Genomic DNA, 15,347 nt, shown 5'->3' on the forward strand with positions numbered 1-15,347 from the left:
AAAGGACAGCAGAAAAGTCTTCTCCTGGAGGAAGAAGGGGACCCAAGAGGTGGAATCCTCTAATTTATTTTTAAATTTGTTTTATATGAAAGTAGAATGCATTACAATTCATATTACACATATAGAGCACAATTTTTCATATCTCTGGTTGTATACAAAGTATTCATACCATTCGTGTTTGCATACATGTACTTAAGGTAGTGATGTCCATCTCATTCCACCATCTTTCCTACTCCCATGCTCCCTCCCTTCCCCTCCCTCCCCTTTGTCTTATCTAAAGTTCATCTAAATCTCCCGTGACCCCCACCCCTAACCCCATTATGAATCAGCATCCTTAAATCAGAGAAAACATTCAGCATTTGGTTTTTGGAGATTGGCTTACTTCACTTAGCATTATATTTTCCAGCTGCAAGTGCTATGATTTTATTCTCTTTTAATGTTGAATAATATTCCATTGGGTATATAACACAGTTTCTTTATTCATTCATCTACTGAAGGGCATCTAGGTTGGTTCCACAGTTTAGCTATTGTGAATAATGCTGCTATAAACATTGTTGTCATTATTTTTTTATGTAGCTGAGGATCGAACCCAGTGCCTCACAAGTGCTAGGCAAGCACTCTACCACTGAGCTACAACCCCAGCCCCTCAATAGATTTTCTTAATTAAAATAATCACATTTTCAGTTTGAGAAAATGAAACTGTATAACTCAAGTTATTATTATTTTTCAATTCAATTCAATTATTTACCAACTTATAATAATTTTACCTTGAATAACTTAATGGCTTCTGTCTGCAGAGCTTCAGAAGGTAGTGTGGTCAGCGGGGAAAGGATTCCTTCTTTGCTGTGACACAAAGTTGGGTGTCTCCATATCTGGGAGGCTACACACCAAAAAACAGTGAACAGAAAATGGAATGATTCCCTTATTTATTTCTGTCTCCCATTAGATCAACTCTTTAGAAATTAGCTCATTCAGGTCTGGGCATTAGCTCATTCAGGTCTGGCTTACAACTTTCATCACGAAGTTTGGCAACATTACTTTATTTCAATTTCCAGGCCACTGTGACTCTAATGTCTCTGTTTTAAATGAAGTAATTTAGAAAAGTTGGGTCCTAATTTACTAGGCTATGACAAGTCCACTGGGGCACTACTACATTGTTTAACTGTGCTAACAGGTGGTGACCTAGGTATAGTGATGACAATACATGAGAAGATCTGGGGACTTTCTAGAGAAGCCAAATATGAGGAGGTATAAAGAAGAACTTGAAGTCATTCCTAAAATCAGTTTATTAAATTCCTGTGCTGGACGCTGCCAATAAAACATGGTCTCTGTTCATATGTGTGGCATAGGATAGAATCTAAGATCTCAATGGGAATCCTTACCCATTAAAGCTAATTTTAATGCAGAGCTACAAATGCTACAAAAGAGTTAAATAGCAAAGTGCACTGAGACACAGATTTAACATCATTAAGTGCCTTTTATGAGCCAGATGCTGAGGTGGAGTGCAGTGACAGAGGACAGCCCAAGACTAGGCAGGATTGCACTATGTTGGTGAGTATCCCAAGGAAGGCTAGTATTCCAAGCAGAGGGAGAAATGTGAGCAGGGTCAGCCGGGTATGACAGGACACAGCACACTGGGAAATGATGGTGTCTCTGGAGCCTCATTATCCCAATGGGAATTCTGGCTCATGACAAGCAAAGTCAATGTCAAGATGGGTACATTGCAGGAAACCAGAAACCCATGAAGTGAAAACTCCATTAAGCTAAGGAGTGCATTCCATAAATTGTAAAGCCTTAAATGCTTGTGAACTTACAAGATTCCCCTTCTATATTTAGCAATTTGCAAACGAGTTGTTCAAACTCAGATCCAACATTCACATTGTTACTTCCAGCTGCAACAGTCAGGTGATAAAGCCAGGTGTCCTTAAAACCAGAGCACAGTGACAAACATGTTAATCAAGGTACAGTTTTGATTGCTTCAGGAAAATAACAATTTTTAGCAACAGTAGGGAACTCTGAGACTCAAAACAAACCACTTTGCTTAATTTTTATACCTTCATTTTATTTATTTTTATGTGGTGCTTAAGGTTGAACCCAGTGTCTCACATATGTTAGGCAAGTGCTCTACCACTGAGCCACAACCCCAGTTCTCCTTAATTTACAAATAATAATTAGAAGCCAATTAGTCAATCTGAGGCAGACTCACTTGAATTGTGCTCATATTACCTTTTCCTAATGTTTACATTTTTATTATTTTCTATATGTGTTTCTTAGAAAAGCATGACAAAATTAAGGAGAGTAATACATCCTTGAATAATATTAGTCTGAATCATTTTAAATTAACCAACAAGACTTCAGATACCTTTTCATGCTTGGATCCAATTAGGAGGTAAGTTGGACCTTGGTCTTTGGGGTGGATAACAATGGTATAATGAGTAGACAACAGACTGCGTCCACTAGCTTCATAATCTTCATCTGAATCACAGGACCTGTCCACCTCTTCAACTTTAGCCTCCCAGAGTTTGATCTGACCTAAAGGAAACTAAAGTGAAGGTTAGCAATTGTAAGGAAGGCACTTTTTAAGTCTACAAGTTTTCATGGTGATTTTCATCTTTTAAAAACATGCCTGGGGTAGGGGCAGAAAAAGCATGCCTTAGTTGGGCACTATGGCGCACACCTGTAATCCCAGTGGCTCAGGAGGCTGAAGCAGGAGGATCACAAGTTCAAAGCCAGGCTCAGCAACTTAGTGAGACCCTGGGATTACTTTTTTTTTTTTTAAACAAATGCCTAGAGGCAACAACAAAAAGTCCAACTGCAATATGAATTCTGAACATTTAACTTTTGAAGAACAAATAAGAGAATGATTCAGATTATTCTCTAAATAACCTGACCCATTGCCTAGTGAAGTTATTAGTAATAATTCAGACAAAATATTCAGATTTGTTTATCCCAAAGAATTGATCAGTGATTTGATTAAACTACTGGATCAAAAGGACAAATATAGACATAGACTCAATACTATTCAGGGAAAAAAAGAACAAGCTAGATATCTGGTACAAAGATTAACTATCATCCAGACCCAGGTAAATGATAAGTGTCCTAAGTCTATTTATTAAAAGTATGTAATATATTCCAAAACAATGAAATTATTTCCTCCACCTTAATTTAAGAGCAAGAAAACCTTACTAAAGCTGATGCACATTGAATTTATCTATCTTTTTATGGACCCAAACAAATATATCTGCCATGTTGGGTGTTTAGCATATCTATTTTAAAACTTTTGCTTTAATTAAGTATATTTATTCCAGGAAAATCCAGAGTGTGCTTCAGATTTATGACTTCTAAAACATTTGGCCAGGTTTGCAACTGCAGTTATGAAAAAGTCCATTCTAACCATGAAGACATTTACCATTGCACATTTCACACCGAGTTCCTGGGCCCAGGGCTTGGACTCTTTTTCCATCTGTGCTCATTCCTAGGGTGAACTGGTCCAAGTTCCTGGCTTTCATCCCAGCATGTGTTTCACTACTTCCAAATGCATAACTCCAGATCCATGACTTTTATATAGGTGTCTGACAGCATCTCAAACTGCGTTCAGCAAGCCCACTTCAACGCCCTGCTCTGCTCAGCCTTCCCTGTTCTCAGTTACTGGCAATTTCATTTTTTCAGCTGCTGACGTAAAAACCCCATCACTGACCCTTCTCCTTCTCTCGTATCTCACACCTTTCTGGTCGACAAATCCTGTCAGCAAGACTCTCAGAATATTCTGGTCACTTTTCATACTTCCATTGTCACCACTCACCTGCAATCATCTTCCACCTGGATTATTACAATGGCCCCTGACTATTTTCTTCTTCATTCCCTTCAGTCTATTCCTAACAGAAGCCAGAGTTCCTGCTAGATGTGGATAAGACCATGTGCCTGCTTTTCACAGCCTTCTAATGGGGGTTCTCATCTCAGAGTAAAAGCTGAAGGTGACATAACACACCACTCAAAAGGCACCTGTTCAGGCGAAGGGTTATTTTGCACTAAAGGCATTAAAAAAAAAAAAAAAAAAGACAGATGCAAGAAGGGCACTCTGACACTTTTCTTCTCAAAGCAGAGGATAAAACTCCCACATGCAAGAGATCCTCCTTGTAAAAAATAACACTCTGCTCCTCCTCAGGGAGGGAAGTTGAGGCCAAGGGAAGCTTGCACAACCAGACCTTGCTAAATCAGCCCATAATTCACTAAGGCTTCACCCTGTGAATGCTCCCTAGCCTGTCCCTTTGCTGGGCATGTTTTTCCAAATTCCTGCTCTTCATCCAGTTCAATGTGACTCTAGGTCATCGGGTCTTCATTTTCTTATGAAGGCTCCTGTGTCATGTAAAACTGATAGTAAATAAATTCGTACACTTTTCTCCTAGAATCTATCTTATTATGGCAGTTTAATTCTTTAGTTCACTGAAACCCTATAAGGGCAGAGGTAAAATTTTGCTTCCTCAAAAAAGCCATGTTTTTACTTTGACCTATGAAACCCCATATCATTTTGCCCCTATTCCATCTCTGATGTCATCTCCTAGAATTCTCTCTTAACAGACTCCAGTCTAGTGCCTCCAGCCTTCTTGCTATTTCCCAAACACAACAGGCATGCTCCTGCCTTGAGTCCTCTTCACGTGCTGTCCCCTCTGCCTGGAATGCTCATGCATTAAATACGTGTCTGCTCTTTTATTTTCTTCAGAACCTAACTAAAATGTCAGCTTCTCAGTGAGGTCTTGCCTGGATGTCTTACATAAAATCAGTATTATCTATCCTCTAGCTGATTAATAGTGAAAATTAGTAAATAAATGTATTGTCTTTCATGCAAAATATGATTTACCTGCATTAAATTAATAATGACTATACACTCAGTGTTTTCTATGTGCAGTGAATGAAAAAAATTTCTTCTAAAATTAAAAATGCAAAATTATCTACCCTTTTGGAAAAAGTGAGTAAAACAGAAGCAAAATAATAGGTCATTGATAAATAAAATGCAGATTTTAAAAATGTGATGAAGAAAACTAAGTCTGCTATAATATAAAGCAATACTATTCTATTGTGTTCTTTAGACATACCAATCCTATGAAAATCTGGGTCCCATTCACTTCTATATTTAATATGGTTATTCATTGAACTAATGCTTTGAAGTATTTTGATTTAATTTAAAAAGACACTGATCAAGATACCAAAATTGTTCTGGAAACATCTGTATCAATTTATAACATAAAGGCGGTCTATATTGATTTACATGTATTCTCAATACTTTTCCAGTAATTACAGTGGACTTCTGTTGTTATTTATATTCTTTTGACTTGTTTCTTCTGTGACCAATACTATTCATATTTATTAAATTATCTTTCAATATAGATTGAAAATATATACTAATTATAGAAACTTTAAAAGCATGGAAAGGTATTTTTTAAAAGAAAGAAAAATCATCCATAATCTATTATCACAAAAGTCAATTAGTGTATTTTTAGTCAATATGTGTATTTTTACATAGAGGTGCTGGGCTGGGAATTATAAACTCAGCATCCTAACCATCCTCTTGGAAGGTCTCCTCATGACAGCAAATGAGCATCTGGGAATGGCATTTGCCAGCATCTCCTTCTCTGCCTGGCTCCAAGTAGAGTCTGCCTATGAGAGAAACTGCATGAGGTTTGGAAGTTAAGGGTGCAGGAAGGAGTTACTCTCCTGAGATAGCTGCAGCCAGATGCCTAGGCTGATGTGAAATGCACAGAGGCTTAGGGGAACTCTTGAAGACCATCTGCCTCAGGGCATTGGTCCTGAGGTTGAAATCTTTAGTCCTGACTTTTCAGATCTTCAGTGGAGTTCCCCTGATCTCAGTCTCCTCAACTCTCCTGAATGTAATTTTTCTAAAAATATGTATGTCCCTAATTCTATAGTAAGTCTTTTTATACATGAACACACAGAATGGCTTCTCTTTTCCTGACTGAGAAGTTAGTCAGGACTACGCTGGGTACACAGTTTGTATTGTGCTTGTTCAGGTAGAATTTGTATATGAGCATTTCCCCACATTTCTTCAGAGGCATCCTTTGTAATGAATATCAATTCCATTCCATCAGCAATACTGAAAAAAACATTTAAAAAAAAATACAGCTGATAAGACCCAAGGGTGCTGCCGTGAAAAGGGAACATATAAATACCAATGGACCCACGTGGTCACTGGACCAGGAGGCTAGTCTCATTAACACAATCATTAGTCACAGGCTGTTGTTACCTGGAGCGGGCATCATTATCTTATGCAAGTACTTGTGGCACATGTTGGCAAAAGTTTTATAATCTCCATAATGATGACTTAGCAAATATTTCATCTTTGGATGATATGCCATCTTTCTATTCTGAAATTGAAGACAAGTCTTTTTGGAGAGGAAATTAACTTAAAAATGAATACACAGGATATAAATAGGCAGATGAATAGACAGGTAAGTTGTAGCCAGGTATTCAGGGGACAGGACCGTATTCCTTTTCCTCCCCAGATCTTCATTCTAGTTCACTGTTCCCTCCTCTTAACCTTATCTAGTCTGTCAGAATGGGGGAAACTTGAGAAACGGATGGTTGGGGTGAGGCAGAAGAAGGCTTTTCTCTTCTAGGTCTTAAATGATACATTAAATAAGTTACTAAACCTTATAATTGAGAATCAAGACTCTTGTAGGTGACAGGTGTGTGATTACCTCACTAATAAATTTAATACCAAATTTCATCCTTATCAAAAATTCTCAAGTTTTACCTAGCAACAGGTGAAAGAAAAAATTTAAAGCCACAACAAGCAAAACTTTCCTCTAATTAGCATATTGAACATACATACATACCTTATCTTCTTGACTGCGAAAATAATACAACATCTTTCCTATAAGTGTACACCAGACTCTCTTGGAGTAGCCATGTTTTACCTGAAATCATATTTCATTGAATTACAACATAGTTCAGAGTGCTGTAAACTTTAAAGTATAGCTTATATATTCTATTTGAAGTTCTATATCCAGTTTGCCTACAATGTAAGTGATATTTCAACTGGACTGTCCAAATGCTGCTTAAAACTTACCTGTCACAGGAATAACATGACATGTTTGTTTTGGAGCTCACCATTCAACACTGAATAAATGTTTATTATGTATCAAGTTTGATGCCTGGAACTGAGCGTTTAAAGGTGGATTTAAGAAAAGGTGCCAATTTCGTTATTGAGTATATTCCATGGTTTCCATATTTCATGGATTTCCAACAAACTCTATGGCTCTATACTTTAGCACCCTAGTGTTAGAATTAAGATTAAAATCTAAAGAATTCTAGAGATTTTTCCAAATGTAAAAAAATTCATTCATTCAAAATATCGATGCCTTCTCCGAAAGTAATCATACAAAATAAAAAAATAGCATTAAAAGTTAATTACTATACTGATTATCTTCTACATGTCAGGCACTGTATTAAGTGGCTAGGACAGATTTTGACAGGTCTTGACTTTGAATAGTCAGAGACTGGTCTCGGTCCTGGTGAAACAGATATGCACAAGACGGTCTTTTCCTATAAGGAGTTCACAGCCTTGTGAGAAAAACAGACAATTAAATCAGCAGTATACAATACGACTTCATCAAGAATACAAAGAGGTGCCATTTATATACAATTCTGTGGAAGACATTTTATCAAAATGTTATTGGGTATTGTAAGTTCATCATCATTTGGTGGCTTTAGGAAGGTCCTTGTTGTGGTTCTTCCTTGCTCTAGTCCTGCCCAGGTACAGGCCCTGAAGATCTTTACCAGACAGTCTAGGCTACATACTCCATCCTAGTAAATCATGAAGAACCCCATTCCCCCCAGTGGGTAAGACTGAGATAAAGCCCTGTCACCCCAGACCTAGAATGTGGTGTCCTGGTTGAGGTTGCCCTGGAATCCTACTCCCCTGGCAGCAGTCCTGCCAACCCAGCCCTGCCAACTTCCACCTGGAGGCTAGACCCTCCCCTGCAATATAAGAAACTAGCCAGTATACCCAAAGCCCATGATATTGTTGTCACTCTTGCCCAAGATGATAAGAATTAAGGGGAAAAATAAAGCAGGGAAGGAGAGAAACTTCAGGAAAAGGAGGGGAGTGTTATAATTTAAAACATGGGGACTGAGGATGTGGCTCTGTGGTGGAGTCTTGCCTAGCATGCATGAAGCCCTGGGTTTGATCTCCAGCATCACAAAAACAAGCAAACAAACAACAATAATTTAAAAAAACGATGGTGGTTGGAAGGGCCTCAGTGACACTGGTAAGGCCCTGAGGTTCGGGAGAGGAGCGATGTGGTCCTCTGAGGAAAGAACAGACGTGTCTGGTGAGAGATGTGCCTAGTGAATCTAAGGAGCTGTAAGGAGGCCTGAGTGCCTCTGGCTCAGCGAGGAAAGGGAGAGGATATGGGGAAGAGGAAGGAACTGTACAATTTTGCAGGATCTTGCAGGAGTTTGTAATGATATATATTTAAATTGAGTAGGAATTTAAGTAGTAACTGTAATAATTCATTGAGAAGATATACAAAGTATATCAAAGAATACAAAGTTTCAGCACAATAGTAGAACAGTCACTATAGTAGGAAAGGCCAGGACTTGAAGCCTGAAGCACCAAGGCTTAAACTTCAGCTCTACCACGTACTGGATGGATCCCCAGGCAACTGACTTAACCTCACAGTGTCTTTGTCATAACATGAGATTATCATACACCCCACTGGGCTGTTGTGATGACCAAAGGAGACAATGTAAATAAAGGATAATAGCAGTTACACAATAAATGCTTCCTTCCTCACTATGAATAAGAAGCAAAACACACATTTTCTTTTAAACCCGCAAACCTAACCCGCCTTTGGGCTTTCAAAGCTATGGTTTAAACAAATAACTCCACCACTAACAGTTTGATGGGTTTAGAACATTGCTTGAGAAAAGCAAAACAAAACATAAAAATGTTTCATTGGTCAAGACATATTTCAGCTTAATTAAATTTAGAAACATATATTTACCCTGGCACTTTCAAATAGTATTATGGAGTGCTTTTTTCCTCTGTTTTTAAACAACCCCTGAAAGAAGTCTCCTCCAAATTGGAGTAAAACACATCTGGCTATAGACAGTGAACTTCTGAAATGAGTTATCTTTAAAATAGAACAGTGGCTATCTTTGGAGAACTGTAAATAAATGCAGACCCTTTCCAACTCATTGCAAAGGCTGTACCTCAAAAACTGTCTATCTGCACATGGAAATCTTATTATCTTAGAATTTCTTAAACTTCTGACTTAATCTGAAAACATTATAATAAACAAAGTATAACAAAAGAATCCTTATGAAGGTTTAAACGCAATCTCAAGGCTTAGATAAATAAGTGAAAGAATAATTTTTTACCTTGTATCCTTAACAGAGGTACTTCATATCAGTTCTGCTCAAATTTGAAGACAAATAGTACATAATATTCTTAAGAGTGTGATTGCCAACATAAGCACCCATGGTCTCCTATCTCCCTCTGTGTTCTCATCCTTGTATCATTCCCTCCACAAATCCTGTCACCAGCCTTGCTGACTTCAATATCTAGGTGAAACTCTCATGATATTAACATCTAGCATCTTTTTTGAGCGTTCACCAAGTGCCAGGAACAATCTTGTAAAGGTTAATTTGAATAGTCAACTTGATTGGATTAAGAGGCTTATGGGTGTGTCAGTAAGGGTGTGTCTAGGAATGATTGGCATTCGGGATAGCCAACTGAATGGTGACCCTCCCTAAGTGTGGGCAGCACCATCCAATAGGATGATGGCTTGGATAGAATATAATTGTTGGAAGAAGAAGGAAGCAGCAGCTGATGCAAGCTCCATGCTGCTGCGATCTTCTGAGGATATTGGACACTTGGTTCTTCACTCTTCCAAATCGGACTCAGCCAGCGATTCTCCAGAAGCCTTGGGTCTCAGACTAGGGTAGCACCATTGATCCCTCTTGTTCTGGGGCTTCAGCCCCTTGGAGTGTGCAGCTACTAGTGGTCCATCTCTCTGGCCTGCAGATGGCCACTGTGACTATCTAGCTTTTGCTCCGGTAAACAAACCTAATAAGTCCCTTTTTTATAACCATACTTCCTGTTGATTCTGTTCCTCTAGAGAACCCTAATACAACCTGATTGTGCCAGGTACTATCTGAATGTACTTTACCTGTTCAAAAAAATTATTTAATCCTCCCAAAACAGTGTGAGGTGGACACTATTATTATCCCCATTTACTGATGGGGATGCTAAGGCACAGGGCCTGTGAGGAACTTGTTCAAGATCACATGAGTGGCCAAGGAGTTGTGCACAGGCAGACTGGCTCTGAAGCCCCTGCCCAACTTCTGCCATTCCATCTCCACATCCTTGATCTCTTTATTTCCATAACCTTTGCCATCCCTCCCTTTTTGCCCCCATCCCTGCGCCTCACCTGGTTACCCACGACCCCCACTGTGAACAGCTCCACTTCTGCAGTTTACATTCTGCTCCCTGATCACAGCCTCCTCCGCCTCCCTCTCTCTTACTCACACCACTGCTACTTCATAACCTCATTCATCTGATCTTTCTCTTTTATTACAGCTTCTCACTTCCTTCCTGGCTGCTCTTCCTTCTCTACCAACTTGGGATTCCATGTTTGATCACAAACAATTCTTGATTTAAGACCTGTGATTAAATTGCATTCTATGCTTGTAACAAATCCACCCAACAAAACTTGATCTCCATTTGCCTTTAAATAATTCAGTGCAGAATGTGGGAAGACAGCCGAGTGCAGTGGTTCACATCTGTAATCCCAGTGGCTCGTAGGCTGAGGCAGGAGAATCTCAAGCTCAACGGCAGCCTCAGCAAGGCTTAAGCCTCAGCGAGACTCTGTCTCTAAATAAAATATTAAAAAGGGCTGGGATGTGGCTCAGTGGTTAAGCGTCCCCAGGTTTAATAAACAAACAAAAAGAATGTGGGAGAAGAGGGAAGGTTACAAGGGATTCTATGACATGATATCATATTAACCACAGTTAGTAACTGTTGAAACAGGATGATGACTATGTGAGGAGTCATTATACTGTTTTACTTTCACTTGTTTTAAAATTCTCATAATACAATGTTGATTTCAAATCATCCCATCTTAAAAATGCCTCTCCTGACCTCTTGGTCCCTCCAGCTTTAAAGGATCTCCAGACTCAAATATTGCACCTACTCATCTCCCATTTTCCCTCCAACCCACTGTAATGTGCTTTCTTCCCTGAGCACTCCACATGTGACACTGAGATCACTCCTGGCCAAATGTTCCACTCCCTGGCCTTTGCGATGCTCACTCTCAGGGTCTTTCATGCATCCCCTTGTGTGCCATTAACTTTTAGAAACCCAAGTGTTCCCTTTTTAGCCCTGTGCTCTGCACACTCGGCACATTTTTCCTGGCTGATTTCTCTCACTTTCATGGTTTCAGCTGTGACACAAATGCTGCCGAGTCCCCAGTTCCTTCCCTTCAGTCCAGCCCTCTCCTCTGATGTAAACCGGTGTTCTGCTGCCTGCTGGGCTTCTTAGCTAATGCGTCTGTACAAGATCTAAATATTGACATGTTTCAACATAACCTTTCCATTGTCCTAAAACTGCTCCTCTTTCTGGCACCATCTTTCACCCAGCATCTTTATTTCATCTACTTACTAACCCCCAATTCAATCAAACTAAAGATTTTACCTCCCACCATTATCAAAATTTATCCTCTCCTCTCTTTCCTCATGACCCCTTCAGAGCACCCTCTTCTTCATGTCAACACTCCTCCTGTTCTTAGAATCTCCACTTTGCCTCCCACAAATTAGCCTTTCTCTCAGCAGAGTAATCTATTAACAATAGGAATATGTCCACGCCCCTATTAAAAATCCTGAAGGGTTCCACAGATCCTCTAGGAGGAAGAGACCAAAGCACTTCAGACAAAAGCGGCTCTCCACAACGGGGCCCCTCTGGCTTTTGTCCAAAGGACTTGTAGTGTAGGTGGCACTACTTCAAGAGTTCATTCAAGCTGCCTCCTGGCCCAGGGAACCTTCCCTGCCATGTCATCTGGTGTAACTAATTTCCACTCTTCCTTAAATACTCGGTACAGGCACATCTCTGAGAAGTCATTTCTCTGTGACCTTCATGATACAATCCAATAACTGTGATTTTTCACATATTGTAAATATGTTTCCGTTCCTCTCTTTCCCATTAGATCGTGAAGCTATCTGAGGAATGGGAAAGTGGCATATTCATTTTAATAACTTCCAGCCTATTGTGTTGTGTGTGGTAACTGCTCAACAATTTTTTGTGTGATTTAAAGAAACAAATCTGCATATAGAAAATATTTTTAAGCATTAAAATAAAAATCATGTGAGAGAATTTCCAGAATCAAATCAATCAAGTTCTTAATACCTAGCTGTGTATTTCTGTACTTAATAATAACAATATGACCACCTGAAAAACCTTCCTTCCCTCTAAGTATTCAAATGCTGTTCTACAGTATCTCAAACTGTAGTCTGAATGTTCGTTTGGAGCAAGTTACTTAGAATAACTGAGGGAACTTTTTCCCTTTGAAGGTGAAAACAAAGTTGGGGGATGGAAGGGGGGTGTGGACAAGTCCTCACAAGTGGTAGGAAGAAATCTCGTAAGCATCCTGTCTATAAACCTTGATGGTTCCATCACTGATAACACATCAACCTAAATTCATCCAAAATGCAACCATGGAATGGGAAACAGAATTGCAGAAGTGTAACAGGAGCAGAAACAGACAATGCCATGCTGATAAAGTGAAAGGAACCAAGCAAACAAACAAAATAAACGTGGGGAAAATAACAGACCCTTACTATGGAGTCCTACTAAACTCAGGATGTGATAGAGAAATAAGAGGAAAGCTCATTGTTATGAGTTGTAGTAAGAATGTGGTTTAAAGTGGCACTGTGTTCCTTGGAAAAAAGTGTATTTGCACAATATTAGGGAGTTCCATGTCCCATCAGTAAATGAGAAAACAATTTTATAGAAATGTAATATTTTGGAAAAAAACATAGTACATCTCTTGCTGGGCACAGTGGCACATGCCTGTAATCCCAGTGGCTTGGGAGGCTGTGGCAGGAGGATTGCCAGTCCGAAGCCAGCTTCAGCAAAAAGCAAGGCGCTAAGAAACTCAGTGAGACCCTGTCTCTAAATAAAATACAAAATAGGGCTGGGCATGTGGCTCAGTGGTTGAGTGCCTCTGAGTTTAATCCCTGGTACCCCACCCCACCCCAAAATAGTGCATCTCTTTGTTAAATGCACTGGTGAATTATTTCTTTCACTACAGTTAGTCAGTCTGTAAATATTTCTGAGTAGCACCCACCTACATTCCCACATTATTATTAGATATAAATTACATGATAGTATAGCTCCTTAACCTCTAAATTTTTTTCACCTCTTACACAATCATAGCACATAAGTGATGACTGATTATGTGTGTGCAAATGTTTTATTGCATTTTCCCAAAAGCAACCAATAGGATTTCTTAAAATTTTATGATGATATTAAGTGATCTTATCCTTTAGAATATTTACCCCATCCTGTAGTCCTCCATGTAGAGAATCACATTTCTATATTCTAGCAATTCACTGTGATTTCTAACAGACCAGTGGTATCATTGTATTGTGCACTTTGCCGGACCTTTTTAAAAAATTTATTATTATCATCATTTGGCAAGAGTGAAAGGAGTAGGATTTATATAAGTGAGAAGAAAAGAGAACTTCCACAAGGTGAATGGGGAACTGATAGCAAGTTTTCCACTTAAATAGTCTAGGGGCTTATATACCTTCTGGGTAGGGCAGTGATGAAAATTCATGCTAAAGAGACACTGGAAAAATGTTAAGGCTATTGGCTTGGTCCACAACCCTGCAATGAGCTATGTCCTTTAGTCCCTGAGTTTGAACTTTCCTGTAATCTTCATTTGGGTCCAACCCCATGTCCATTTTCCTGCTGTTCCAGAGCAAAGGAGTTGTCTGGGATGTTTGCCAAACCATTTGTGAGACTTTAATAAACGTAGTATACTTGCTGACTACCCCAGAGGTCTGACTAACTGTAGTGAAAGAAATAATTCACCAGTGCAAGAAATTTTCAATTTGAATTTAACACATAGAACGATTTTTAATTTCATAGCAATTGATAGTCCTAAGAGCATAGCTAATTTGGAACTAACAATCTAGTATAAAAGGAAAAATAGTACTTGTATCCAGTAAATGTCTGAAATAAAATAATACTTAAACTTCAATATTTATTCATTTTTTAAAAATTAGAAAACAATTAAGCAAAAATATTATAAAATTACACAGAAATAACCAATATACCTTGGTATATTTCCCTCAGAAAATTTTCTTTCTTTTTTTTAATATCTTTTATTTTATTCATTTATTTTATGTGGTGCTTAAGTTCAAACCCAGTGCCTCATGCATGTGAGGCAAGCGCTGTACCACTAAGCTACAATCCCAGCCCTCCCTCAGCCAATTTTCTATGAATACATAAAATAAAAATGGAATAAGAATATAATAATTGCACTCTACTTACCATCTAACAATATATCACAGTATATTTCTATAGCATTAAATATTCTTCTGCCACATATAAAAGGCTACACAGAAAAAGCATTATGATTATATAAACATTTCTTTAAGCTATTCTCTACCCTACATCTAAGATGATCCCTATGTTTCCTTATTATAAACCATGCTGTGAAATGAATCTTTCTGGAATACTAAAAGTGTTCTAAATATTTAATGGGGTGACAGTAACTATCTTTCAAAATTCATCAAACGCCATACTTGATATCTGTGCATTTCAGAGTAAGTATGTTTATTTACCTCATTTAAAAAAATCTTTATACTTAATTAAATCTTTTGTAAATTAAGATTATTTCCTAAGGATAAATTTAATAGAAAATTTATACTAATTTTAAACTGGGAAATTTATAAACTAAGAAACTTATCCTTTCAAAGGACATGTTTTTAAAATATTTGATATTCACTCATTCATTTGTTCATCCAAAAATACATACTGAGTTTATAACTGGGCTCAAACATTGCCAAATTATTGTATAGAGTAATATAATACTCTCATTAGTAGATCTCTTAAAGTGTGCCAATATTGGGTTTCAAAAATTTTAAAAAATGTTTTTGGGCTGGGGATATAGCACAGTTGGTAGAGTGCTTGCCTGGCATGCACAAGGCCCTGGGTTCAATCCCCAGCAACACACACATACACACACACACACACAAATAGAATAAGGCAGGTGTGGTGGTGCATGCCTATAATCCCAGCGGCTTGGGAGGCTGAGGCAGGAGGA

The 15,347-nt window shown here is 38.5% G+C and overlaps 1 protein-coding gene across 4 annotated transcripts in view; it reads right to left on the reverse strand.

Moving 5' to 3' along the window:
- The window catches only part of Plekhh2 (pleckstrin homology, MyTH4 and FERM domain containing H2), a 117,233-nt gene that overhangs the window by 40,836 nt on the left and 61,050 nt on the right, over positions 1 to 15,347 (reverse strand). For all 4 annotated transcript variants that reach the window (XM_058573532.1, XM_046425118.2, XM_046425111.2 and 1 more), the window contains 4 exons: positions 6,852 to 6,932; positions 2,363 to 2,542; positions 1,815 to 1,923; positions 768 to 880 (listed from right to left, as the gene is read on the reverse strand). In XM_058573532.1, the coding sequence (XP_058429515.1) occupies positions 768 to 880; positions 1,815 to 1,923; positions 2,363 to 2,542; positions 6,852 to 6,932 (483 nt within the window). The remainder of the gene's footprint in view (positions 1 to 767; positions 881 to 1,814; positions 1,924 to 2,362; positions 2,543 to 6,851; positions 6,933 to 15,347) is intronic.

This window comes from Marmota monax, unplaced genomic scaffold (genome assembly GCF_021218885.2).
Source record: "Marmota monax isolate L192 unplaced genomic scaffold, Marmota_monax_Labrador192_F-V1.1 WCK01_AAM20220418_F8-fsc00015, whole genome shotgun sequence".
NCBI lineage: Eukaryota > Metazoa > Chordata > Mammalia > Rodentia > Sciuridae > Marmota > Marmota monax.